Consider the following 25,339-nt stretch of genomic DNA (forward strand, 5'->3'; position numbering starts at 1 on the left):
ACACCGGATACTGGAGAATGAGGTGCATGTTACGCACTTAAAGCCCTTTAAAACCGGCATGGGATACTCAGTCTTGTCCAAGTATCATTAATCACAGTTATGACTCTCAGACAAAACAAGCCTTGACTTCATGTCGTCTCTTAAAATAAGAAATGTACATTTCAAGTGTTTTGTTTTTATCTGCAGTCACTCCACTTCATAGTGCGGTCAAAATGAATGCGTCTGAAACATTATTTCACACTTATTTGGACAAACTCTGTAGGTATAGTATTTTTATAACAAGATGACTAAAAAGAAAAAAAAAACCCACCTCTATGTGTTTGAAGTGCAAGAATAAAGAAGGGTTTCTTACACTGCAGCACACGTTCAATGTGTGATTTGACATATGACTGCACTCCCCTGGCAGTTTCTTCTCTTCCAGTCTCCTGGCTTTATTTTTATTTCCCTCCCGCCTGCCTCCTTCCCTCCTTCCTCTTCCCTCCCCTCTCACTTTCCCTCTCTTTTCCTTCCCCCTTCCTATGTTTTTCAGACATAAACCTGTCTAATCCAAGCCTGAGTTTTGCTCTAAGGCCAAGCCTCTGTAAGGCTTTCAGCAGGGCAGGTAACACTGATGCACTTCTACTGCACCACTGGACTGGAAATCCCTTGCATGGATGCAGTGATGCAGCTGCACAGGTGGCTGAAACCCTTGGGTAACACGGACCTAAAAATAAGGCACTGCACCACCTCTTCAGCCAGAATTCCTCAGAGGGCAGGGGCCAATGCAAGGATAAAGGCTCAGGGAACATGTAGAGCCTGCAAGGGAGCCAGTGCTAAGCCAGGTCTTGAGGAGGTGAGGTTGGCTGGAGTGGCTGACCAAGGGAAGCCTGTGGGATATCTAGGAAAGCTGGGCACAGCAAGGCTCACATTTAGGGCCTCTGCACTGCCTCGCAGAGCAGGTGCTGCTTTTTTTTCCACTTGTGTGGGGTCAGAGTAAGCTTGCTGCCAAATCTCAGGCTATGACACCATGTTTTTGATGCCCAGTTTAGGCGGAGAACTCCCCTATCTGCTTCTGCTTACAAAATAACCATTCGTTTCTTGTACAGATGAATAGTCCCAGGCATGAGAAGCAATGTCAGTGCAATACCAGAAGAACCATGGCTCCCCAGACAAGTGTAACGTGAGTGGTAAGTGCACACACAGCCCATATGCTATCTGATGTAAAGAAAAAGATAGTGTTTGGCTGCTCTAAGAAGGTGGCAGATACTGAACTAGAGCTGGAGAGATGGCAGGCTGGGGGAGAACGTGGGCTTTGGGTTCTCCCCTTCGAGCGATGTTAAACAGGAGAAAACAATCAAAAGTTAGGGATTGCTGTTCAGTCTGCAGGTCCCAAGGATGAGGAGGGGGGATGTGCCTCGCGGGGTGGCTGATTGGGAGGGCTTTGTTAGGAGCTCTCAATCACGCATCTGCTCTGAAGTCAATGGCTGCACCTCAAAGGTCTGCAGGGCCTCTTGCAAAGTTCGGACCACAGCATTCCCATGCATGATAAAAACTAGGGGTTTTCTTCTCCTAATACAGCCGCTGCTTGTTTTATGCTGATACATGCCCTCATGGGAAAGGATGATATATTTGAACTGCTTGACACAGTTTTGAACTTGATGATGACCCAAATCTCAGTTGTTGTTTGTGAAAACCACCAGGTTAAACGTCAATCGGGCTGACCAGAGCAGGCAAGCGCTGCCTTTCACCTTCATCAAGTTTGAAGTTTAAAAGTGAGTCACAAGGACTAAATGCAGCAGGTGGGTCTTTGTCCGGGAGGGCTGGGTGTGTTTTGCAGGCTTTTTTTCTGCCACATATCCGTGTAACGTGATTAATGCCCTGAGCTTGAGAGACTTAACAGTATCTAAGGAATTACTGTGAACATTGAGGTACGAGGGCTGTGACAGGGATCCCAGAGTATACACGCTGCTTGCCCATGTGAATTCCTTAAGCACTGATGTATTGGACACCAGAATGAATCACGCTCACTTAACAGGAGCAGGCGGACAAGCAGCCCCGGAGGGCAGTCACCGGGACGGGGCCGTGCGGGCCAGGGGCGCGGGGTCCAGCGGCGCTGCCTGCGGCCGAGGGAGCCACTGCGGAGGCCGCGATGCGAGGGGCGCGGGGGGCCCCGCTGCCGCATCTCGCTAGTGGGGAGGCGGGCGATGGGCGCGGCGGCGGCCGGCCCGGCCCCTCGTGGCGGGGGGCCAACGCGCATGCGCTTGTCGGGGGGCGGTGGCGGCCGCGCTGCTCGCGGCGCCGGCGGGCGGCAGAAGCGGCGGAGGCAGCGGAGGGGAGCGGCCATGGGGACGCAGGGAGCCGGGCGGAAGCGGCTGCCGAACCGGGAGCGCCTGACGGCGGAGGACGATGCGCTCAACCAGATCGCCCGCGAGGTGAGGAGCGGGATGTGGCCGCCCCCCGTTCTCCTTTCTCCCTCTTCCTCCCTCTCGTGGGGTCCCTCGTACCGCCGCGCACGCGCCCCCGGGCAGCGGGCACTAACGGCGGTTCAAGGGCAGCTCCATGAACCGCAGCATGGGACTCGCGTTCGCCTCGGCGGTGACGGTCCCTTCTGTCATTCCCGGGCGCTTTTGAAGTCTGAGATGCTTGAAGTGCTCACCCGGGAGGGTACCGCGCCAGCCCGGTCAGAAACCGCTGCTCCAGCCCCTCTGTGCTGGGGAAATGAATGGTGTGCTGCCGCCGGGGTGGGTGTTAGTGACTGGGAAGCGGGAAATAGGCCACGCCGGTTTCTATGGATGCAGATACACGAGAAAGCGGAAAGCAGAAGATTGCGAGATGATGCTAGATGCATGTGCAAGCGTACAGTCCAACTCGGAAACTGGCTTATGTCTGTATTTAAGGACTTAGGCTTGCTGCTCAGTAGACACTGCATTGTGCTTGATTTGACTTTAAACAGTTAAAACCAGCTGATACCTGTTTCCTTTATACCTCCTTACTCTTGGGTACCGTTGCACCGGTTCAGTGGCGACCAGGGTGACATGAATTTGGTTTTTATGTTTACTGAATGTGACACAGGTCGTTCTGCATCCTTTTTCCCAGTCTTCCGATGGGGCAGATGGGAAATCCCAACCTTAGATCAGGATAAGCAGCCGATGTTGGCTACTGCTGGAGGTGGCCATCATCTACCCCTAGCATGGGTTACGTGTGTTATGTGTGTCTCATCCCTGCCTTGTGTTGGTCTGACCCCCAGATGGGTTACAAGATTAATTGCTCTTCTAGAAGAGATTTGAGTCTTGGTTTCCTTTCCTGAATCACGTTTGCAGCAGGATCAGATGATGCAAATGTGCAGCTTATTTTTGGTGGCAACTGGCTGTTAGATTGAGTTAGCTGTAACACCATGCACCTCATATGCATCAGCAGTGGCAGCCTTGAGATGGGAAGCCTTTACTGTTCTTGTGTACCATTTTGAAGGGGTTTGTAGCTTCTTTGCAATACACACAATAGGCTAATGTGAGTGATTTGGATAGTGTTTCCACAAATCAAACTGCTGTGGCAGGGATGGAGGTTGAGGTCGGAGGACAAGAATGTCTTGTGTCCTGGACATAAAATAGCAAGTATAAAGTGATTGTGCTGTCTGTTAGAGTTTGAGTCATGATAACACCCTAGGAATTGCTTTGGGATGGGGGTTTAAATTCCACACCTGTGTCCTGGCTGTGCTGCCATTTGATAAAAGAAAGCATCAATCGTAATGAGGCCTAAACTGTCCTTCTCTGTGTCACATTTCTCTCCTACTTTCACCTTTCTTTAGCTGTTATACTGCTTTTCACTGTATTGAGCAGTGGTTCCAGGCTCCAAATATTGTGTTGATTTGGGTTTGTGGGTTTTTTTGGTTTCTTTTGTGGGTGGGTGTGATTTTTTTTCTTCTGGGGACTGTTTAAAGAACAACTCCATTTGGTCAAAATCCCAACACAATCCTGTCTTTTATCTTTTCCCTCGAGTGATAAAACTCTGAACTGCTAAGTTCAAGGTTCAGCGTTTTCCCATATTGTTTTAACTCCCTGCATTACTCTGTCTTGGGTTTTAAGCACTCATAGTTTTGTTGTTTAACTGCCCATTCTCCACACAAAGGGTTCAAGATGAATCCTTCCCCGTGATCTTTAGGACTCTTAAAAATGTAAAGCAAGCCTTTTGTCTCCTCTTAATTAGGGTGCTGGGAGTCTTCATGGTAAGAAGGGTACAGTGATTACTGACATTTTGTCTCTTGTTGATGTTTAGGCAAAGCTGAGCCGTAGATGTGCTGTGTTTGTGTGTAGGTTTTCACTCTTTTCTTTGGTCTTCCTTTGTTATCCAAAGCCACAGATGCTTGCAAGTTATTAGTAGAGTCCAAAGTCTCATTTTGCTGTGTTTAGATGGGAGCCTAAAAGAGCATCTGAACCTTTATTCAGAGAAGTACTTTTACCTTGAGGTCTCTGGGAGCATGTTGGAATGCGTGCATCTTCTGTCCTTTTGTTTTTCCTCCAAAGGGATTGTGCTGCTTTGACGCTTAGAGTGTTATTTTGTAATTTTCAGAATATCCCTCAAAATCAGCAGTTCTTGCTGTACTACGTGGTTCTGTAACCAGGATGTCTGGCTCTGTATGTGCAGTCTTGCATAGACCAGAAGAGAGCCTTACACAGTGAAGAAGGCAGTCGTTACTCCCACGGGATGCAAGAACAGTCTTGAGAGGAAGTAACTAAGCAAGCAGAAGGAAATTGTGAAAGTGAAGCTTATTGTAGTGTTGGGGTTTAGTAGCAGTGTTAGTGGTGTTGATCAGTAGTAGTAAGTTTTAATGTTTGAGGCAATTTCTGAACTAGATCAGCTGCAAGTAGTTTATCATCTTGTCTAGACATGTTTAGAGCAGAAAGTACAGTTACTGTAAATCACCTTGCCCATCAGGTCAGTATCAGACCACTAAATCTGGCTGGTGAGTTTCTGACTCTCGTGGTAATTAAACTGATGCAAATAAGTCAATATAGTTAACATACAGACTCAGAATGTCATGTTCGTAGTGGGCACAGATGATTCCTCTCAGGATTTGCTGTATGCACACCTAATTTGCAATGTATGTACATTGGTGAGGTCGTTTATTTATGTGTCAGCTCTTACAGATGAGAGTGACATTAATCAATGATTGGCTTCTCTGCTTTCAGACTCCTGTTGACGCCAGTAGGTTATTCTGTGTTTAGGTCAATGAAAACTTTTGGGCTATTTTGTTCCCTCTGTGAATACATGCCAGAAGTGTTAGCAAAATCTAGCAGTTTGATACTTCTAGAGGTCTGTGCCAGCAATCTTGTCCTCTTAGGCTGGCGTATGTGTGGTTTAGGAAGGCAGAGTCCTGGGCTGCTGAACCTTACAGGGACTGACTTCCCGCTTCGGTTAGATGGTTTTGTTATGGTACCTTGAGATGCTGTTTATAACGGAATATTTCTCCCCCTCTCCCCCAAATTTTCCACTACGCTCTTTCCTCCCTACAGTAATAGTTCAGTGTTACTGCTCGAGTGAGTCCAGAGGAGGCCAAGGAGATGCTGCGAGGGCTGGAGAAATTGTTCCCTATGAGGGTGCTGAGGCGCTGGCCCAGGGTGCCCAGAGAAGCTGTGGCTGCCCCATCCCTGGCAGTGTTCAAGGCCAGGTTGGACACAGGGGCTTGGAGCAAGCTGCTCCAGTGGAAGGGGTCCCTGCCTGTGGCAGAGGTTGGAGCTGGAGGAGCTTTAAGTCATTTGCACCTTGTTTTGCTCAGGTTTTGCGAACAGACCTGTCACACAGCTCTGAAAAAAATTCCTGCTTTGTACCATGTCGGTGCTAGAAATCTTCTCTTTTTCATCCAGAACTCTTTTTAGCTACTAAGTAATTTGAAGTTAGTAACTCCAGCAGCATACCATTACTTTCTGTGACAGTAAAAATAAAGTTATGAAGGTTGCTTCTTCACTTTTTCTACACTGTGTGTCTAAGTTTCAAGAACTGTCCTCTACATACTTACATAATTACTATCTTTTTAAATAGCTGGCAGGATCAGTTTATGGACTATTTGATTGTTTCACTGAAGCTTTCAGTTTGTGCATTGACTTGCATTCTTAGTGGTGCAGAAATGGGGATGTTACACTCCTGTGAAGGGGCAGAAAGTGTAGGTGATGAGAAATAGCTCAAAATGTAGGTGAAACCAGCCAGCCAGCTTTACTGGGTGCAGTAAGGAGACACGAAGTATCTTCAGAAGTCTAAAGTGGACTTTCGGAACTGGTGAAGAGATGCTACGATCATCATATATGGAATCTAAAGGCCTGGCTTTTGAATTGAGTGGATAGTTTGGGAGAGAATTCTCTGGCTTGTACAACAATTTGGGTGACTTGTGTAAACCAAGATGGAAAGAGTTTGCTAAAAGTCAAAGCTAAATCAAGCAGAATAGATATTTATATATGGGAATGCAGGCCATGCAAACTTTCATTGAACTGTTATGCAAATCAGAGTGGTTACAGCAGTGTATTCCCTAAGGATGTAGTAGGCAATGTCTGTGTGAAGGTCTCTGTGCCTTGTTAGTATAGCGGGAAAACTTTTTTGAGCAGCTTTTGGCATTTGAGATGCATGAAGCCTTTTGTAAGTCAGGTAAATGTTCCAGGAGAAGCCCCTTAGGAAGAGTCTGGTTTATGTAGCACCAATTGCTTGCATTTGACTTCTTTTTTTCTTCTTTCCATTTTGTTACTTCCTCCCTTTGAGTGTTATAAACGTATCAGCCCAAGAGAACAGATGATCTGAAGAAGGATGCCTGGCTGTAATTCTCTCTTCTAAAATAGAACTCTATGAAAGCAAGGGATGCTCATGGAGGGCTTGACTCAGCCTGGCTGACCTAAATATAGGAAGGAAGGAGGACTTTGTAGGCAATGCTTGCCAGCAGGGCATGGTGAATTGTTCCAAAATTGAGGTGATGCAGCAGATGTGCTCTTCTTCATTAAACATTCCTTTTCCTTGATGTTTTACATCTGTGTATCCAACAAATGGCATTGGCATCACTTACGATCCTTCTCAAAGGGAATATGTGAAGGAGTAGCTTTGGATGGTTTAAGAAGTGAGACAAAAATCTTAAGACCCACCTCAGTGTATTTAACTGGTGATTGTAGCCCATCCCCAGTACACGCTGCCTCATGGTATGCCTATTGCAACTTCACACAATTAGTTGCCTGGTTTTGTGTCCTGGCCTGAGTCTTCTTCAGCTGCTCTCTGGCTGTCTGAGGAAGCAGCTGTTTAAAGAGCTGTGATTCCTATTTCAGTCAAGCAAGAGAGTACTGTTAGGCTTAACAACATGGGAAGCCCAGCCATTTTCTCTGCAACCCAAATGCTGAGCTTGCCTGCAGGATGTAATACTAATCATTACCTCATCTAGAAGGATTTTTTTACAGGCCTGTCACTGAATTAAGTTGGAGCTCAAGTGTACATGCAAGGCTTTCAACACTGTTCAGGTTTGGTTTTTTTCATCCTTGGTTGTAAGGAGCGTAATCCACCCAGCACTTCAGGCTTATGAAACAAGGTATTTGTCCCTCTTGTCAAGTCAGCAGGTTGCCAGGAGCAGCAAATCTGACAAGCTAGATCTAAGCACTCATAAGCAAACCCTAAAATAGCAGTTCTGAAATATCAGCTGTTGTCTCTTTTGCATCGAGATACTTTTGGGGGAGAAGTTGCCTGTTGGAATGGCAGGGAGGGAGGGTGGTGGTGAGTGGAGAAGGGGAGCTGCAGTAAGCCAAGCTTTCCTTCAGATAGTTGTAAGGTGGCTTTGGTAGTGGTTTGCTTGGTTTGTTTGCTTGTTTTTAAATACTAGAGATGCTCCTGAGAAGGAAAGGTACATAGTCATTCCATCACAGAGCTTTCTGTGCTTGTGGTGTTGTCTGGTGCTCTTTCTCATCAGCCTGCATTTATTAGAGAAAGTGGCCTTGCATGTAGTAGAAAAATACCTAACTTTGGACTTTCATCACACAGTAAAGATGAGGAAAGTGCTTAAGGGCTTCTTATGAGCAGACATCTGCTTTGGTGGGAGACTTACCAGGCTGGTCAAAGCAGATTTAAACTAGATGTGTTGGGGAAGGGGGGCACCGATCCATCCCAACACTCCCAGTCAGATGCCAGTGCCTATAATAAATGCTCGGAGTGATGCAGAGCTATTTTAGCCATTTCAGCCAATGAGTTGGCTTCATTCGGAGCTCGGCTCAAACGGGGAATAAACAAGAAGCATCAGAGATGTGTGCATGGCTACAGGGATATGATATCATTGGCATCACAGAAACATGGCGGGACGGCTGCTTTGACTGAAGTGTTGGAATGGAAGGTTACAGGCTCTTTAGGAAAGCAGGCCAGGCACACAGAGAGGGGGGCAAAACTATATTTAAAAAGCATTGACGTGGGTAGGCTTAGTCTTCGGTCTTGCAAGTCGGAGCTGGCCAGTTTCTGATGAATGTGTTTGTCGTACCATGAGTAGCTGAGATGAACTGAGATGAACACAACTCATTTTAATGTGATTGCTGGATTCCAGCCTGGCATCTTTCCTGTAATTTTGGTTTTGGCTTTTTCTTTTAAAGTCTTAAAAGTAAGCTGCTGTAAGGTAAATCACTGCTGGTGGAGAGCTGCTCTGTGCAGTTAGTGACTGCAGAGAGTAATCTCTTAAATTGAGTAGTCTGGGGCTCTGGAGCTTATTTGCAGGTACCTAGATATGGCGAGGATGGAGAACTGCCAGTGTTGCTGGTAGGTACCAAGAAATATAAGGCAGCGCTCAAAAGCGTGGTTGTAGATGCTTTAACTGTTGAAATTGAGGCTTGATGCAGCATAATAAATACTAAATAAGGTCATACTTTACTGGTAGGAATTTCAGGGTTTTAATTATCTAGGAGGAGCTGATCTAGTTGCTATGCAGTGCTCGCAGTGTATAGATGACTTCAGGGAGGTGAATGACCATGTGACAGAATTTTCTGTTATGAAAATGTAGATCTTCTGGTCAGGCTGTTTAAAAACTGCTGCTGTTTGGAGGCAACAGAGGATATAGAAGTGGTGTATTCAGAGGCTAGGGAAAAGGATGCAAGTAATACTTTCACATTGGTGGGAATGTGCCGTAACTTTGACTGCTGTATTAGTTTGACAACTGTCCTTATCTAGAATAGTTGCTGGTTAAATCTCAGCTTCAAAGACGCTTCCTGTGTGTATTTGGATGGGTTTCTAATTCTGCCTTTAAACAAAATGAACTAAGCAACATGAAGTGTGGAGGGCAGTGTGAAGGGCAAGGCTTGGGAAGTATTTCCTGGTGAGCAGAGCTAGGAGCAGTTTTATGGCCTAATGAGCAAAGAGCTTTGGGTGATGAGAGAGGGGAAGACGCAAGCTGACTCTGACTAACACAGTTTCCAAAACTGAGGGTTGCTTGTTCTGGGACATGGATGTATGCCTAAGCGAAAACCAGGCAGAAAGGTGTGTGTCTTGGTTAAATGGAGCAGCATCTCCCCAAGATGGATGTAACTCGTGCTTCAGCATCTAGCCTGCAATCCTGTCCTTCATCCCCACGATGTTTTTGTGTTTTCCTGGAAGTGGATTTCTGGTACAGTGTGTGCTACTTTAGGGCATGGAATTCTGAAATGAGGTGTGGGGGGTGAGGCTGTCTTCAAATCCTCTGAAAAATGTTTGGTTTTATTATTAGACACAAGAATTCTCAGATTTTAACAAAACCAGTGATTTCTGGGTTAAGAAAGGATGGGTGTTTTGGGTATTGACTATAATTAGTTCTAAAGGGCACAAGTCTGGTGTAAAAGTTTGAGTGACTAGTTCTGACTTGGAAGCTCTGTTGAATAGATTGAAATAATTTTTGTTAATTTAGGGATTTTCAGTACTGTTCAGTACCAACACAAATGAGTGTCTGAGCTAATTGCTCATTAAAAGTTTCTGACCTGGCACGGGAAAGTTGATTGCTTTGTGAATATGCTTTCAGTAAAATACATTGGGTAAGATCTGGAAAGAAGTGGGTTTGTTCAGTCGCATCTGCTTTGCCTTTCTGTGTTCCTGCAGCCTGCGAGCTGGCAGCTTGGCATGGGCTGCTGTTTTATCCACCTTAATACTACTGCAGCATGTAAGAGTTGAGCTGGAGACAGCAAACTGGGAAAGTGATCTTACAGTGCCAAACCCGGGCTGTGTTCCAGTCTCGGATGTGCTGGGGAAGCCTCTAGTTCGTCACTGCTCTTCTTCACAGCTCCCCTCTTCCTGTATGTTGCTTTTGTGTGCAGGATGAGAGTTTCTTGTGTGATGCAACTTAATCCTGATGCTATACTTGGAAAATCACTGGGTACCTTCTGGTTTCTCAATGCTTTGTGGGCCCCTTTGCTCTTTGAGAAAATATTGGGGTTTTATTTCTGTATTGTATGTTGTTGTACAAGTAATCAGAGCCTTTGGTAAGCCAGAATTGCCAGGTGCATCACCACTGCTGGGTTCCTGGTTTTAATACCTGGTAATTAGGTAGGACAGTGCTTGTTATCATTGGCGTGTGAAGAAATACAAAAATCCTACTTCAGTTTCAGAGCAACAGTTTTCTTTCCTTTGAGCTGTCAGGAGGTTTAGGTGAATGAGAGGGGGTTATTCAATTTGTGTTCAAACTTCTGTTGAAGAAACAATCAAACTGCTTCTGGCTTCCTCAAAAATAGGCTCTCAGAGTTGGGTTTTTCCTACCTTGGAGTTTTTAAGTGTAATTAATGTCAGATTGATTTAATCTTTCCTGGAATGGAAAAGCTTACCGGAAGCACGTTACACAAAAGCAGTTTGTGTGTTTACTGGTTCAGCTGGTTAGCCAGTGCCTTGTGTTTTAATATTGCCTGCAGATGAAACGATGGTGCCGCTGTCCTGAGTGGTCCCACTGGTGACTCTTTGCAGACCATTCTCACAATCCCACAGATGCCTTGAGTGCAGGGCTCTTCACAGACAGAGAATGTAAAGGAATAATGTTTCTTTCCTCTTGGTCTCTGCTCTTGCATATCTTGTGACCTTTCCCTTCATCAGTATCTGATTTAAATTGAGTACTTTTTTCCTTTGCCTTTCTCTTCTGAGTACTTCCTGCATCCCAATATATCCTTTCTCTAATCCCGTGTTTGAAAACCACGTTTAGTTGAGTCTGTCTCTCTTGTTTGCTTTTACCGGCCACTTCCAATAGACAGAAACTAAATACAGGAGAATGTGGCACACTGAAAGCTGGGTCAAGTTTTTAAACTTGTTCCCTCATGGCAGATGGATTTCAGACATCCCCACTTGGGTCTTCTAATTATGGAGTGTTTATCAGCTAACATGCTAGGATGACATGAGAGCAAGGAAAGGCTCTTGGTGTGCTTCACATGCAGAAAAATCCTTGGGCTCCGGGCTCCTATTGGACTCTTGTAGCTTCATAAAACACACGTTGCCTTAGGTTCAGGTATTTTTGGATATGGCTGTTTATACTGGTGCCAGTGTACTACAGCCTTCACCTGGAAACGATAAACCCTATTTGCTTTTTCTGATTATTGAAGGTAGCAGCCTACTGCGTTTGGTTTTGGTTTTTAACCTTTGTAATTGCTTCTTGTTTCTCCCTGCTTGCAAACTGGAAGTTGACTCAGTTGAGTTGCCGGGAGAGCAGGTGATGTAACTTTGTGTTCTGTCTTACACTGGCATGGTTTTGGAACAGAAGTTTCAATTCTAATGATCTGCACCCCTGTTGCTTTGCTGTGCAATGGAGCATCTCCAGGAGCTGTTTTCTTTAAGATGCTCCTCTCCCACGGGAAGTGTGTGTGTGCTGGTCTTGATTTTCTTCCTTTGCTGAATGTGTTGCTGAGCTCTAAGAAGATTTACGTTGACAAATATGTTGCATCAACATCTGTTGAGAATTGAAATGGGCTTTTGGGACGTTTTTCTGGTGACACCCAAAGGTCATGCTATTCCATTGTCTGTTAAATATGAAATGTAAATCTGCCTCCATGTGAAATGAGTATATTGAAACAGTAATGCGACCTAACCTTTACATGAACTCTGGAGGAATCTAGGGGCTCTGGGAAATAGTATGCTTGTGAGTGGATACAAGGGATAATGTTGGTCTATCTAGAGAATGTCAGGGTTGTATTTATAGAGGGTTACACAGTGTTCTTTGTAATATTTGTACATTCTTGTCTAATTACCCAGGGGGAAAAGAATATCATTATTTAGTGAACGAGAGCAAGTTAAGAAAGTTCCTCCATGTGCTGGTGAAATGCTTTTGTATCACTGATGGAATAAATACATACTGTCAGACTTCACAATTCTCAGTCTAGCAGAAAGGCATCTGGTAACCCAGAACTTGTCTAACCAATCCACCAGCCTAAGCAATGGACCAATTTAGCATTAGAACATAAAGATCAATGGGTTTGTAGTGAGCTGTGCTCTTACAGGGGGGCTCAACCTGTTAATACAGAAGCAAACTTTTTATAGAGATCTGCATTACCTGGAGTTTCTGCTCTGAGGTCTGCTGCCTGTGCTGCTGGCATAACAGGTCTGCTCCTCTTGTCTTCCTACTATAAAATCAATACAGTATGCAAAGAAATAATCTAATATCTTGCATATGACCTCTGCATATAGTGATTAGGGATAAAAACCTTATGTGTAACACTTCTAAGATTGCTTGGTACACCTCGGGAGCTGGTAGGAAATCATAATGGAGTTGGCTTTTCATTGTAATTTCCTCTAATAGAATGTGATTCTTAAAGGGCTGAGCTTTTGCTGCTGGTTTATCCCATTCTCTCACCACTTCTTGTCATTTGCCATTTTTTGAATACAGCTGTTCCTGACACCAAACTAATTGATTGACACAATTTCAGTGTTAAATAGACTGTGAGAGTGAAGATGAAACTGTTAGAGCTACTGGATGGGAATTGCTGTTAGGGAAAAAGGGGAACAAGCAGATAGGACCTGACCAGGGGAGGGCTGTCTCTATCTTATGCCAGAGTGGCATTCTTTGATTTCAAGAACTCATATGGCTGTGAAGGTCCCTTTTGTTGTACAACTGCACAAGGTATGTGTAGCCTGGTAGCATCTTTCCAACTGAATTCACTTGTTAGTAAGGGTTAGGACACAGATTCTCCGGGTAATCCATTATAGCTCAGACCCAGTTTGGATACAGTAATCCTGTCCCACTCCCACACAAAAGCTGTCCAGTCGTTTCTTAAACAATGCTGAGTTTTTAGCTTTAATCCGAGCTGTTGGGTTGTTCAGCGCCATCTCCCTCTGGGCAAGTTGTCTTGACATGTCCTGGTGCTCTCCAGGAATTCCTGTTCCCGTGGGTTCTGCAATGATAGCAAACACGAGAGGATAATTCCTGTCTGCTGGACAGGTGAGGGTGTCTTGTGGATACAGGTTTTTGAACTGATTGTAATTGTGAGATGTGGAGGAGAGTGAAAGGTGTGTATATATATAGATATATGTGTATATATTTCATGGGTCTCTTACAATGGCTTGACGAGTATGAATGTTTAGAACGTTTTCTCTGTGTTATTTCCTGCGTGTGCTTTTTCTGCAAACTGAATGTAGAATTTGGCTCCCCTCAAGAGACATGGTTCAGGTGCTGCTCCTGAATGTTTGAAGTTTGATATTTGTGCTTAAAGGACAGAAAAATCCAGTAAAGCATGATGTAGTGGAAGCTGTTTATCCGTAATCTGCGAGGTCCAGCTGTACTAACAAGAATGGCGATTTCATCAGGCTTTTGTAAGGTTGTTTCTCTGGACATAGACATGGTAAGTGTGTGTATATGTTTTTTATATAAAATAAAGAAGCTTCTCTGGTGATGCCTCTTGCAGGGTCCTTCATGCAGTTTATATGCTAGACTTCTAATCTTCAGTACTTACAATGACTCTAGGTCCTTCTTTCAAACTTCATATAAAGTCAATGTAGTTGAGGTAATGAAAACCATTGCCTTACAGGTTAGAACATTTACACTGCATCCAACAAAACATCATATTGTAAATGTAATAAAACTATTTATTACCAGATTGCTTTGTTATCTCTAATCAGTCTGAAGAGCTGGATTTAATTAAATCTGCTTCTGGATGAGAACATTCCATCCATGGAAGGGTGCACTAAAGGTCATCTCCAGTTTTGAATTAAGGGTTACACGTAAAAATCTGTTTTGTCTTCCATAGAATCCTAGAATGGTTTGGGTTAGAAAGGACCTCAGGATCATCCAGTTCCAACCCCCTGCCGTGGGCAGGGTCCACCTCACACTAAACCATGTCACCCAAGGCTCTGTCCAACCTGGCCTTGAACACTGCCAGGGATGGGGCAGCCACAGCTTCTCTGGGCACCCTGGGCCAGCGCCTCAGCACCCTCACAGGGAAGAGCTTCTGCCTTAGATCTAGCCTGAATTTCCCCTGTTTTAGTTTAAACCCATCACCCGTTGTCCTGTTGCACAGCCCCTGATGAAGGTCCCTCTCCAGCATCCAGTGTTCTTAGTATGTTTAAAAAAAGAAAGAATAAAAAAAATATGTGTGGACAAGTGTATGGAGGGGAGGAAGCAAAGGCCACTCGAGGGACAGATCTGATGCTGGTGCAGAGCGAAGCAGCATCTGACGGTGCTGAGGCGCTGGCACAGGGTGCCCAGAGAAGCTGTGGCTGCCCCATCCCTGGCAGTGTTCAAGGCCAGGTTGGACACAGGGGCTTGGAGCAAGCTGCTCCAGTGGAAGGGGTCCCTGCCCGTGGCAGGGGTTGGAGCTGGATGAGTTTTAAGGTCCCTTCCAACCCAAACCATGCCATGATTCTGTGACAAGGTCTGATGCTGCAGCCTGAGCTAATGGGCAGGTAGCCCTCTGTGTAGTGTTAACTCGTAACTCCAGAAGTATCTTGTGTACTTCTGCGCTCAGATCTTTATTTCTAGCGCTTTGATTGCCATGCTTTAAGAAAGACTTTTCCTAACTTAAAGGAATTAAGTAATCAAGTGTAAGTGTTAGGTGTGACTAGTTTTTCCAAAGACTGGAACACCCTTTGATTTCTGTTCTAGATGCTTTCTTGTTCCTTGAGAACGCTGTGGGGTGCTTTGGTCATCTGAAAGTAACTCCAAAAGGAGACTTCGTTTTTCCTCACCCAGGAGAACTTGTATTCCGTGTCAGGCAGGCCATGTTATTTGGACTTACTGTGCGTCACACAGCCAGTTTATACACAGAAACAACACATTTCTAGTACTGTCTTTAACTTGCGAAGCTTGACAGAATTCCATCTGAGACACAGTAAGTTGTTACACTGGCTGGATTTGCTACTTGCTGTATACTGGGGAAAAGAGGGAAAGTATGGTGTGGCAAATCCAGATATTTAACATCATATGTTGAATTATTTCCTTCCAAATAGAAATGGCTAATACAGTAGTTATGTGGTTTATTTGTTTATTGTCAGGCTATCTTCAGTTTACTCTTGCTTCAGTTGTGCAACAGGACTGCAGGCAGGCTGGTGCAATGAGATATAATGTTCATCCTAATACTGCCAAACCAGGAAGATTGTATAAATGGATTTAATTTCCAGTTCTGTAGCGTTGCAGTGAGGTTTTCCCAGAGCGTGACCTTGTTGTACAGGAGACACCTTGGGAAGTACAAAGGTGAGATTAGCTTTTATATAACGTAATGGGTCTTGTGGACAGTCTTCGGCTAGAATTTTCCATCTAAATGTTTCACATTATTAATTTGAAGTAACTTTTCTTGAACAATAGTTTTAAAGCAGACCTGGTTCTATAGTGCATGAGAACACTTAGCCGGGGGGGAGTCAGCAATAAATAGTTTTATTCCCTAAAGCAGTGGCTCTTGGCCAACTTCTGTGCTCTTACTCATCAACTGCTGCTCTTATTTCTGCTGAATTCAAAGTTTTCTTATCTCTGAAGAGCAGGAATAATTATTTATGCATGATTTGTACTCCCGAGTGTCGTTTCATTAATGAGACACTGAGGTTCCTTGGTTCTTGCAGGCAGTTCATTCAGGATCCTGGCTGTGCCAGTCCCCGTGTGACACACTGCAAGCCAGTCAATATAGATGTTGGCTTCAAAGTCTCCTTGTTTCCATCTCAGGTTTTATCAGAGCCAGAGCTCTGTGGCACGTTGTAGGGCTGGCAATGCTCAGTGCAAGCTCAGTGCGATGCCCACTGCAACACATTTCTTCCTGTTAAAAACAACTATCACATTTTCACCATAAAGGTGTCTTGAAAGCACTTCAAACTGAGAGCTGAGTCTGAGCACAGCAATGAAGCTTCACTGTATTGATTTATCTTCTCGTCCTGGTTGGTTGCTTATGCTGTGAGATTATGCTATGTAAGAATGAAACCCAAGACAAAAAGCCCCAACAGACCTACAGCTTCCTAGAACTAGCTTGTCAAGCAGTGCTTGTTTTAGAAATGTGCTAGTTCAAGGGCAGGACTGAAAATCACGGTAACACCGTCAAATGCTCCAGTAGTCAGATGTCAAAGTTCTCTGGGTTTGTTTGGCTTGAATGGTTTTTAATGTTACTGCTTTTAGAAGATAATGTTCTGGGCAACTTCTTTCTCATTTTCATGTGGTTCATGCTCTCATCAGCTGTCCTCATTATGGAATATTCTAAGCTCATCAAATATTTTAGTCTTATTTTTGGTTATGTTTAAATGAAGTGCAGAAAACAAGAGCCTGTTTTATTCTGTTATCTGGTGGCTTTTTCTGCCATAGCATTGTTGAAAGTTCCAGGGAAAGAGTTATGGCTGCAATGGAGAAGGGGAGTGAACATTCCTCACTTGGACATTGACTCAGACCAAAACCAAAGTGATCCTGGCGTAGTACCATGGGAAAATCTATGTTTCTGGGGATGTCAAATGCCATGTTTCACAGCTGCTACACTTATTCTGAGGGGGGAAAAGGAAAAGTTGATTGTGCAAAAAGTAGGAGAGAGAAAAGGAAGGAGGTGTCTTGCACCTTAAAATACCTTTGAAAGCAAAGTGCTGGTATTGATTTTAACACTTTCTTGGAAGCTGTGCCATCATTAAGGAAGGGAGCATGATACTGTAGACCTGTCCTGTGTCCCAGTAAAGCAGTTACCCTTCTGTGAAAGACGGGGGGGAAATGGTGCTTAAGTCTTGCCTGACTAGCATGGGTATATGAGAGCAAAACCCAGCATGGTACATCTTTATCCCCTGTTTCTTAACTCCCCAAACAGTCACTTCCCTCACCTTGGCCTGTTTCCTGTTTCAGGAGTGAAGCAATGCCAGCTCTGGCAGGGCTTTGGGATGTGCCTGTGGTTTAGCTAAGTAGGGTGTCATAGGAATGAGCTTCCTGCCCTAATGTTCTGTCTTTTTCCCTTCCCTGCTACTGACTCATGCTTAGAATCGAATGAAAAAGTTAACCCCTTAAAAGAGGGGGAAGAAACTCACAGACGTTTCTGTGAATCTGTGAATGCAGGCAAGTGGTTTGGCTTGTGGTGGGTTGGTTTTGGTTGTGGCTTGTTTTATCCTTTGGAGTTTGTATTTTGCCTCGGTGTGGGAAATGTACTGACTGGTTATTCAGGATGAAGAAGGCCAAAATATGAACTGGCCCAGTCTCTCCAGTTCAGGTCACAGGTGGGGGGGAGAGGTCATCTGCAATTCCGTTCTGGAGCAGGTTAGAGATCTGCACCAGCTCTTTGGGGTTCAGCATCTTGGGCGTTAGTGAAAGCATTATGAGAGAGGCCTTTTTCTTTGTAGGAGACCTGTCTCTTCCTGCTTGGATTTGACAAGATAGAAAGCCACAACTGAAGGACTGTTAATGAGATTAATTGACTGAAAGGCTAACACTGATGCAGCCGGTCCTTCACCTATTTCCTTGTCATGATGGTGTTGGCCTTTAGCGTTTGAAATCAGTTATGAAGTGATTACATTAGATGGAACTGCACTTCATAAACCACTGCCTGAGTTCAGCAAGAATTGCACTGGACCTACTTATTGTGAGTATAAGCTGCCTAGTGCAGTGGATGTTGTATTAATGATACTTCTAGAATAGCATCCTGGTTGGAGTTCAGGAGCAGAACTATCAGCTTCATCCATTCCTCCTGCTCTCAGAGCAACAAAGCTCTGCATGTGAAGTGTGTGCAAGCAGAGAGGGGCAAGCATAGCTCAGATCCTGGCCACAAATGGCATACACCTCTGCATATACATCTACTTATGGTCAAAAGACTGAATAACAGTGAAAAACTTGATTAGAGCTTTGAACTGTGATTGCAGTGAGGTTTTTCATTTCCCCATCTAGGAAAGCAGACAGCATAGCTGATTTCTTTTATGAGATTGTGTTGCAACCACTTGCCATCCAAAGCTAGACCTTTGTCAAAAAAGACATTGAAGATGACAGCTGAGAGCTAAAAAACCACACACACCTTAAAGAGGAGGGACTTGTCATGTTTGTTGCTGTTGGGGTGCTTTTAAGGGTTAATGCAGGATTCTCTGAAGATGCCTCCTCACTTTGCAGGTGCAATACTAATATCATATGGTGAAACCCGGTAGTTCTTTTGCAGATTTGGTTTGTGAGAGTGAAGCCTGCAGGACAGTAAATCTGTGCATAACTACAACTGAACCAGCCTCTGTACTACCAGCTGGAGATCTCCCTGTGGCCTCCCTCCTTTGCAGCTACAAGTCCTCCTGTTTCTCCTCTTCTTCAAAGGTGGGAGGATCCCATTGCGACAGTCTCCCTGTAGATCCTTGCTGCTTTCAGGTCTGTTTCACATTTCACTTGAGGACAGCTGAAATTCACTTGAGTACAGCTAAAACCTGGATTTTCTAGTTGGTGGACAATGTCAGTTGAGGTCCAAATACATGTGGAAGTAAGATGATTTTGTATAAAAGCTTCAGAGTAGTGTCAGTTCTTTCTGACACTTTTTCAAAAGTCCATATGCTATCTCCAAGTGAATTTTGGGATTTGCTGGAAAGGAGAGGAGATACAGACATGGCTGTGAATGCTATAGCTTGTTTCAGTGCATTGAGTGAAGTAGTTCCATTGCCCTGAGCAACGCAGTGTGATTAGATTATCAAATTGATTCTTTAAAAACCAACCAAACAACAAAACCCAACCAAACCAACCCAAACCCAACCAACAAACCACAGAAAACCCTCAAAAGCATGACTCAGAGCTTTGGTTTGTACTGGTAATTTCTGCTAAAGACCCGACTCTTCTAATGAATGTTAATTAGCCTTATAAATATCCTCCAAATACAATTAAAGGAAATTACATGTTGGGGAAGTAAAGTTGAAGCTGCTGTGTTGGTGAGGACTAATTTGCCCTAGCAGAACTGAGTTAAAAACAAGACCTCATAGAGAAAGAAGCAGCTTTCTGGCAAAGATTTTATTGATACTACTAGTCAGAAGAAATAATAGTGTTTGCATACCTTGTGCATCAAAATTGATCATTGTGTCAAATAATTTCATTATAGCAGATACACTATGTGTGTGTGCTCATGCAAATAGCGTTGGGTTTTTGAGAGTAAACCAAAATGTCACATAAACTCTCCTCATCTCTGTAAAACTGTAGCTTTAGAGTGTCCTGGTGTGTCCGAGTCCTTAAAGCTGCTTTTTGTGGTGGCGTCTGGCTTCTCAACAGTGAACTTCTAATGGTAGCGAGTTGAGAGCGGCTTTACCTGTCATGAACATGAAGACTGTGTGCTTGGCAAAAAGAAGGAGCTTCAAGATCCCACATCTTTGGCAAGGTTTCTCATTGTCCACGGGGTGGGGAGTGGAAGTCAGTTTCTAATATTAAATCCAACTTTCACATACCTTTTTTCCCCTTTGCTGCAGCGTGGATGTGTTACGTAGTCATCTGTAGAGATGGACAAGCAAGGAGTCCCCCGTGAAAGAATCTTCATACCAGGACTAGTCAATGCTAATATCTCCAGTCTCTGCTTGGATTTTTGAAGTCTTGAAGGATAAGTCACTTGTGTCATCTTAAACCTGATCTCCTCTCCTTACCCTTTCCCTTGTTGAATGGGAAGGGTGAGAGTGTTTCCTGCAGTCATTCCCTTGCAGGGAGGTGGACAACTGATGAAGGGTTGTGTTACATGCTGTAGTTACGAGTTATTTGGAGGTGTCCAAGTTGGTCAACAGCTGCAGCCGTCTGCTATCATGTGAATGGTTTGCTTTTTGCCACACTGGTTATTTTAATGAACTCCATCTGTACATAGTTTAGTCCATAATAGAAAGCAGATTGCCGAGTTGGTGGTGGTGTCTACAGTGCAGTATAGATGCTGTGAAATGTCCAGTCTGCTGAGTTGCAGATGAAGGTTAAATACAAAAGTGAGGTGGATCCCTTATTGTTTAGTACAGAAGAAGGTTCCAAACTGCTGGAATTTTGTCTAAAAAGGAAGGAGATTGCAGGGGAGGGGAGGGTGAGGCAGCAATTGCTTAGAAAGGAGCTGGTATTTTCCTGAAAGGGGCAGCTCATAATCTCTGAAATGTGTTTTGTAGTTAAATCCCTGGGTATTTTTGTTTGTTCCTTCACCCCTCCAAAAGTCCTGATGACACTGGCTTACTATTGGGGATTTCCCTGCTATTGAAAGTGAGTTTTCTTTCTAGATTCTCTGGTTTTATTCAGATAATAGCATATTGGTGTAGAAGCTCACTGTCCTGTCCTTTAAGTCTTGCTAAGATAAATGTGACAAGGGAAACACAGAATGGGTTCATTTTAAGGTAAATTCCAACCAAAATCAAAGCACTTTCCTTAAAACAGAAAAAAATTAAGTTCTTTTTCTTAAGATTAGAGTTTGTTAATAAGACTTAAATGACTTAGATGATTTTTTAGCTGCAGCTTATTCAGGTAAAGTTGCTTCTGCCTGAGTCTAAATATATGAAGCATGGCACCCAGAGCCATAGTTGGCTTACTGAGAATGTATGATGTAGCATATTTTCCTTTTCCTCTGCCATAGGTTGAATATCAATCCTCCAGCAGCATACCACACCAAAAATAAGGCTGTATAAATATCTGAGCACATGGAAAAATAACTCTCCTCTTACTACCACATTAGAAATTAAAAGAATTACTCAATTTTAGGCGCTCAGTGGGGACCTCTTAAATTAGTAACAATTCTGTGAACCCGAACATCCCAGGTTTTAGGCAGATTGCTGTAAATGAGCAAGGCAGTGCTGGCACACGCACTGAGATGACCGTTACGATGCCGTATGTCAGAGGAAGTGTTTGACAGCTTGCAACAGCTTCCAACAGCTGATGGTTTTGAACCAAACGTGTATGCCAAATTAGGTAACTTTATGGTGCTCTTTTTGCTCTTTGTATTGCCCTTGCTGCTCCTTAGCAGTGAGTGTTTCAGTGAAACACATCTGATGGATGAAAAGCACAAGAACTGTGCTGTATTCAGGAAGAAACACCCCCATAGCAGAAAGGGTTTAACTGGCTGTGAAGAATGAAAGGCTGATTTAAGGAGGAAATACTATTTTTGTACACAGCTTGTGTACTAGAGAATGCGTGCTTATGCATACTATCTGTTCTGATGCTTCTTTAAGATCAGGAATGTAATGTTCTACTTAGATTTAGCAGAACTCTGCCTCTGTATGGACACTTAAATGTTAGCTTTTATTGTCAAGGCTATGGGCAATTCTGTTGGATTTGGAACACTGCTAGTGCTTTGTTTCACTGAGGGACTATGAAGCTGGGGATTTTAGTACTGTTAATGCTGTAGCAACATAGAAGAGCCCACAAGAAAGTCCCTAGTAATTATGAAGAGCATCGGTACCTACCAGACATGAAGAAGTCTAGTTATGGAGGGTGATGTGAGGAACACACAGCATTTTCTAGAGTCTTGTTTTGGCTTTCGTGTCACCAGAATGGCATTCACTAGTGGTAAACGCATTTAACGAAACTAATTTTGGAACTATAGGTCAGCACTTTAAATTGCTTTCTCCGTGTTGGTCTTACAACTAGATCAGGTCTTAGGATTTAGAATAAACAGGACTTTGAAGCCTCATTTCTTCCTTCTCTGCCAGATACTGTCACACAAGTGAGTGAACATGGTTGTTACTTGTTGTGCAGCCTGTGCTTTTCGTAAGTCAGGCTCCATTTTTTAACACTTGAATCATTTCCAGCACTAGGGTTTATTTCCCCTTTATTACTCAATTTTCCTGTTGTTCCTCATCTTCTGTTTCTTTAGTTAATGACAGAAATACCTGTGGCACAGATCGGCTCTGTTGTCAGGGATAAACTTCACAGCAGGGATGTGATGAAAAATGGCCAATTAAATCCTTACAGAGATACAACAGGGGAATGAGCAGAGGAATCATTTCCTTACTGCCCTACAGTGCAGTCTGTGGATGGACAGTGAGTGATGGGCAGTCTTGGTTCAGCTGTGCCACTGCTGCTGGATTTGAAAGCTGAACAAAGGACAAGGGAGCTATAATCTGTTGAGATATAGAAGTATCCCTTGGCTTCCGCCAGCAGTCTAAGTCAGGCTCTTTTCTTAGTGCAGCAGACTTGTGCAGCAGTGTATCTCCCACAGAAAGAAGCACATGGTGAGAACACTTTTGCCATCTGTCTCTTGTCACTCGTATCCGTCTAGTTAAGACTGGAGCTGTTGTTGCTCTGGAGGACGAAGCAGGACGGGTGGCAGCTGCCCTGCTATAGCAGTGTGTGTTAATGCCCTAAGGAGATTGGATCAAGCGGTGCCTGCCCACGAGCTACACAAGGGAAGTAGTGCAGGAGGTATGGATTCAGCACAGGAGAAATTTGTGAATTCCTCTTGTAAATGCCAAAGCTGTCACCACGTGAATATTCAGGTTCTGCAGCTGTCTCTGTGGGTTGGTCTGTGTGTTCCTCATTGGTCCTCTGGATAGGGGTCTTCATGGCATTGATGATAATTGGCCTATTTAGAGTTCTTTCTGCTGCAGTGAAATTGGTGTGAGAACATGGCAGAAGCTCAATCCTGAACATCATGAAAGGAAAAGTATACCCTTCATCTGGCTTGGTGGAGGGGAGGAAGTTCTTTCAACTGATGCAGTATCATAGCAGAAAGTTAAAGGTCAAATAGAGATGCTTTCTTATATGGGAAGAGTGCTCAATACTTGCAACAGTACACTTACGTAAAGTGTACAGGACTAACAAAAACTACACAAGGAGGGAAAGCTGGTAAATAGTTTGTATACACTTTAATTTCTTCATATCAGAGATGGCTAGAATGAAAGCTGTATGGTGTTCTTCTGTAAAGAGATCGGAGTATATGAGTTTCCAGTGACTGCCAGAAAGCTTGCTTTGATTTGAGCCACATGAGGCTGTGTGAAGGTAAGGAATGGATTTTAGTAGTAGCAAACTAAAGTTATCCCCTAGTTTACTACCTCCATGCAATTTTGAGAACAAAAGCTAAACAGCATGAAACATCCAATATAGAGCACACATCATGTTTAATCCTGATCGGCTAGTTTATTTTAGGTGGGTGATGGTATAGGCCAGATAGCTTGGGTCGTATTGACCCAGTGATGGTATCAGGGTTATAGTTGGTCTGCATTGCCCATCACGACGATGCTATGTTACATAGTGTAAGTATTTAGACAGGTGAGTTGTGATCTCAATTGGTCCCTGGATGCTATCAAAACGCACACAGTTGAAAGGGTATTTTATAAATAAGGTGGCAGGAATAGGTGATTATTTGTGAGGAGTAAATACTGCAGCAGAGCCGTAGGGATGCTCTGTTACATGTCATCCGGATGGTTTATCTCCAGAGCTGTTACAGCTGAGCCTGGTGAACAAACCAAGCACAATTTTGCATCGATCTTTTAAAGTTAGTAAACCTGCTTATGTTTTAGTGGGAAAATCTTCTGTCAGAGGAGGGCAGATCATGGCAAAGATCTTCTGGCTCAGAAATGGCCACTGGAGAGGTGGACCTGTAAATATCATCTTGTAGTGTGTGTGTGGCATCCTTCGCAGTGGCCATTTGGGTGGCTGTGCTCTCTTCTTATGTATAAAAGTAGCACCTCCCAAGTCAAACTTGGACATGATTCTCCAAAGCAAGTGTTTGTTTTGCAGCCTGCAATAAGCTAAGCAGGATCTTGTGTCTGATATGGAAAGTAAAATGCCATCAGTGTCTATGGGGAGATGCAGCGCTTGTTGGATCTGGTGCTGGTGTCCAAGGGTAGTTCCTGCCTGATGTTCTGTGTCTGACTTCAGCTTTGGTGGCTGCAGGGAAGCAGGCTCTGCAGGCGGAGCGTGCTGCTGGGCTGGCTGCCAGGGCCCTGGAGAGAAGCTGCAGTGTCCTCAACAGGAAGGCATCCAGCCCCGAGGCTTTAAGATTGATGTTTTGTGGATGTTCCCCACTGAAACCACTGTGCATCTCTGCTGCTGTTTGGAAATGTCAGGCAATTGGGACACCCTTTCCTCCCGTCCCTCAAAGCAGTATTTGGTGTTGTGGAGCCTTATTCCTAGATTGGAGTGGAAGAAGTGGCCAGTGAGGAATAGAGGTTGGGCTAAGGAGCTCTGTAGCCTCTGGCTATCCCAGCTACTGCTTGCCCAGTGCCCAATAGCTGTGTTCAGTATTTAGCCTGCTGTAAAGCAAATTCTGGTATGTGCTTAATATGGAGCAACCTCCTTCTGAATTAGACATTGCCTAAATTCTTCAAAAACCAGGCCATTAGCTGTTTCTTGCAAAGCTAAAGAGCTGCTTCCATGGACGTATCTTTGTATGTAGTTTCGTTAGGGTGCTACTGTGCATTTGTCTCTTAAATAATCCATGGATGGATTTTGTATCTTGCCGTTCAGATAAAAAATAACATGGGGTATTTGATACACTTGAAATATTATCAGACATCCTAATTTCTAACTACTAAGTGTGCCTTTGATACTGATTCCTTTGTGACGTGTTCTTGTGTATGTTTCCTTGTGTTTAGGTAGTTGCCAGGATATTAGCTGTAGGGTCTTTGCAGGTGCAGCGTGGATAAATAACTCTTAGTATGTGAGCAGTTTGTTGCAGCAGAATGGTTGTAATGGCATTTTTGTCAAAACCTTGACAGTTTATCAAGCTTATTCCTAGTGGAGTATATTGCTGGATTTATGACAGCTTCTTCCCTTTGAAGAGATTTAGCCCTGCTTTTCCCAGGCTTGCTACGAATGCTATACTGGATGTGTGTAAACTAGAGTTACATACTCCAATGGCTTTTCTAGTCTCAGTACTATAGGCTTGCAGTGATGTGGACTTTGCAGCAAAATGGAAAGGTCTCACATCAGTGTAATAAGTAAGGTAACTGGGGAATGTCCTGTGAACATTCCGGGTTGTTTCCAGATAGCTTTGACATTGCCAGGCCTTCAAAAGCCCTGTCAAGTTAATAACTATGTACAGCCTTTTTCCCCCTGTATGAATGCAGCGGTAACGTGATT

General features: G+C 44.0%; 1 protein-coding gene across 1 annotated transcript in view; it reads left to right on the plus strand.

Moving 5' to 3' along the window:
- The first annotated feature begins 2,318 nt into the window (after positions 1-2,318).
- Positions 2,319-25,339, plus strand: part of LRRFIP1 (LRR binding FLII interacting protein 1) — a 111,549-nt gene continuing 88,528 nt past the window's right edge. The window contains exon 1 of the mRNA XM_080622057.1: positions 2,319-2,411. Within this exon, the coding sequence (XP_080478183.1) occupies positions 2,322-2,411 (90 nt within the window). The 5' untranslated portion in view covers positions 2,319-2,321. The remainder of the gene's footprint in view (positions 2,412-25,339) is intronic.

This window comes from Psittacula echo (genome assembly GCF_963264785.1).
Source record: "Psittacula echo genome assembly, chromosome: 6".
Lineage (NCBI taxonomy): Eukaryota > Metazoa > Chordata > Aves > Psittaciformes > Psittacidae > Psittacula > Psittacula echo.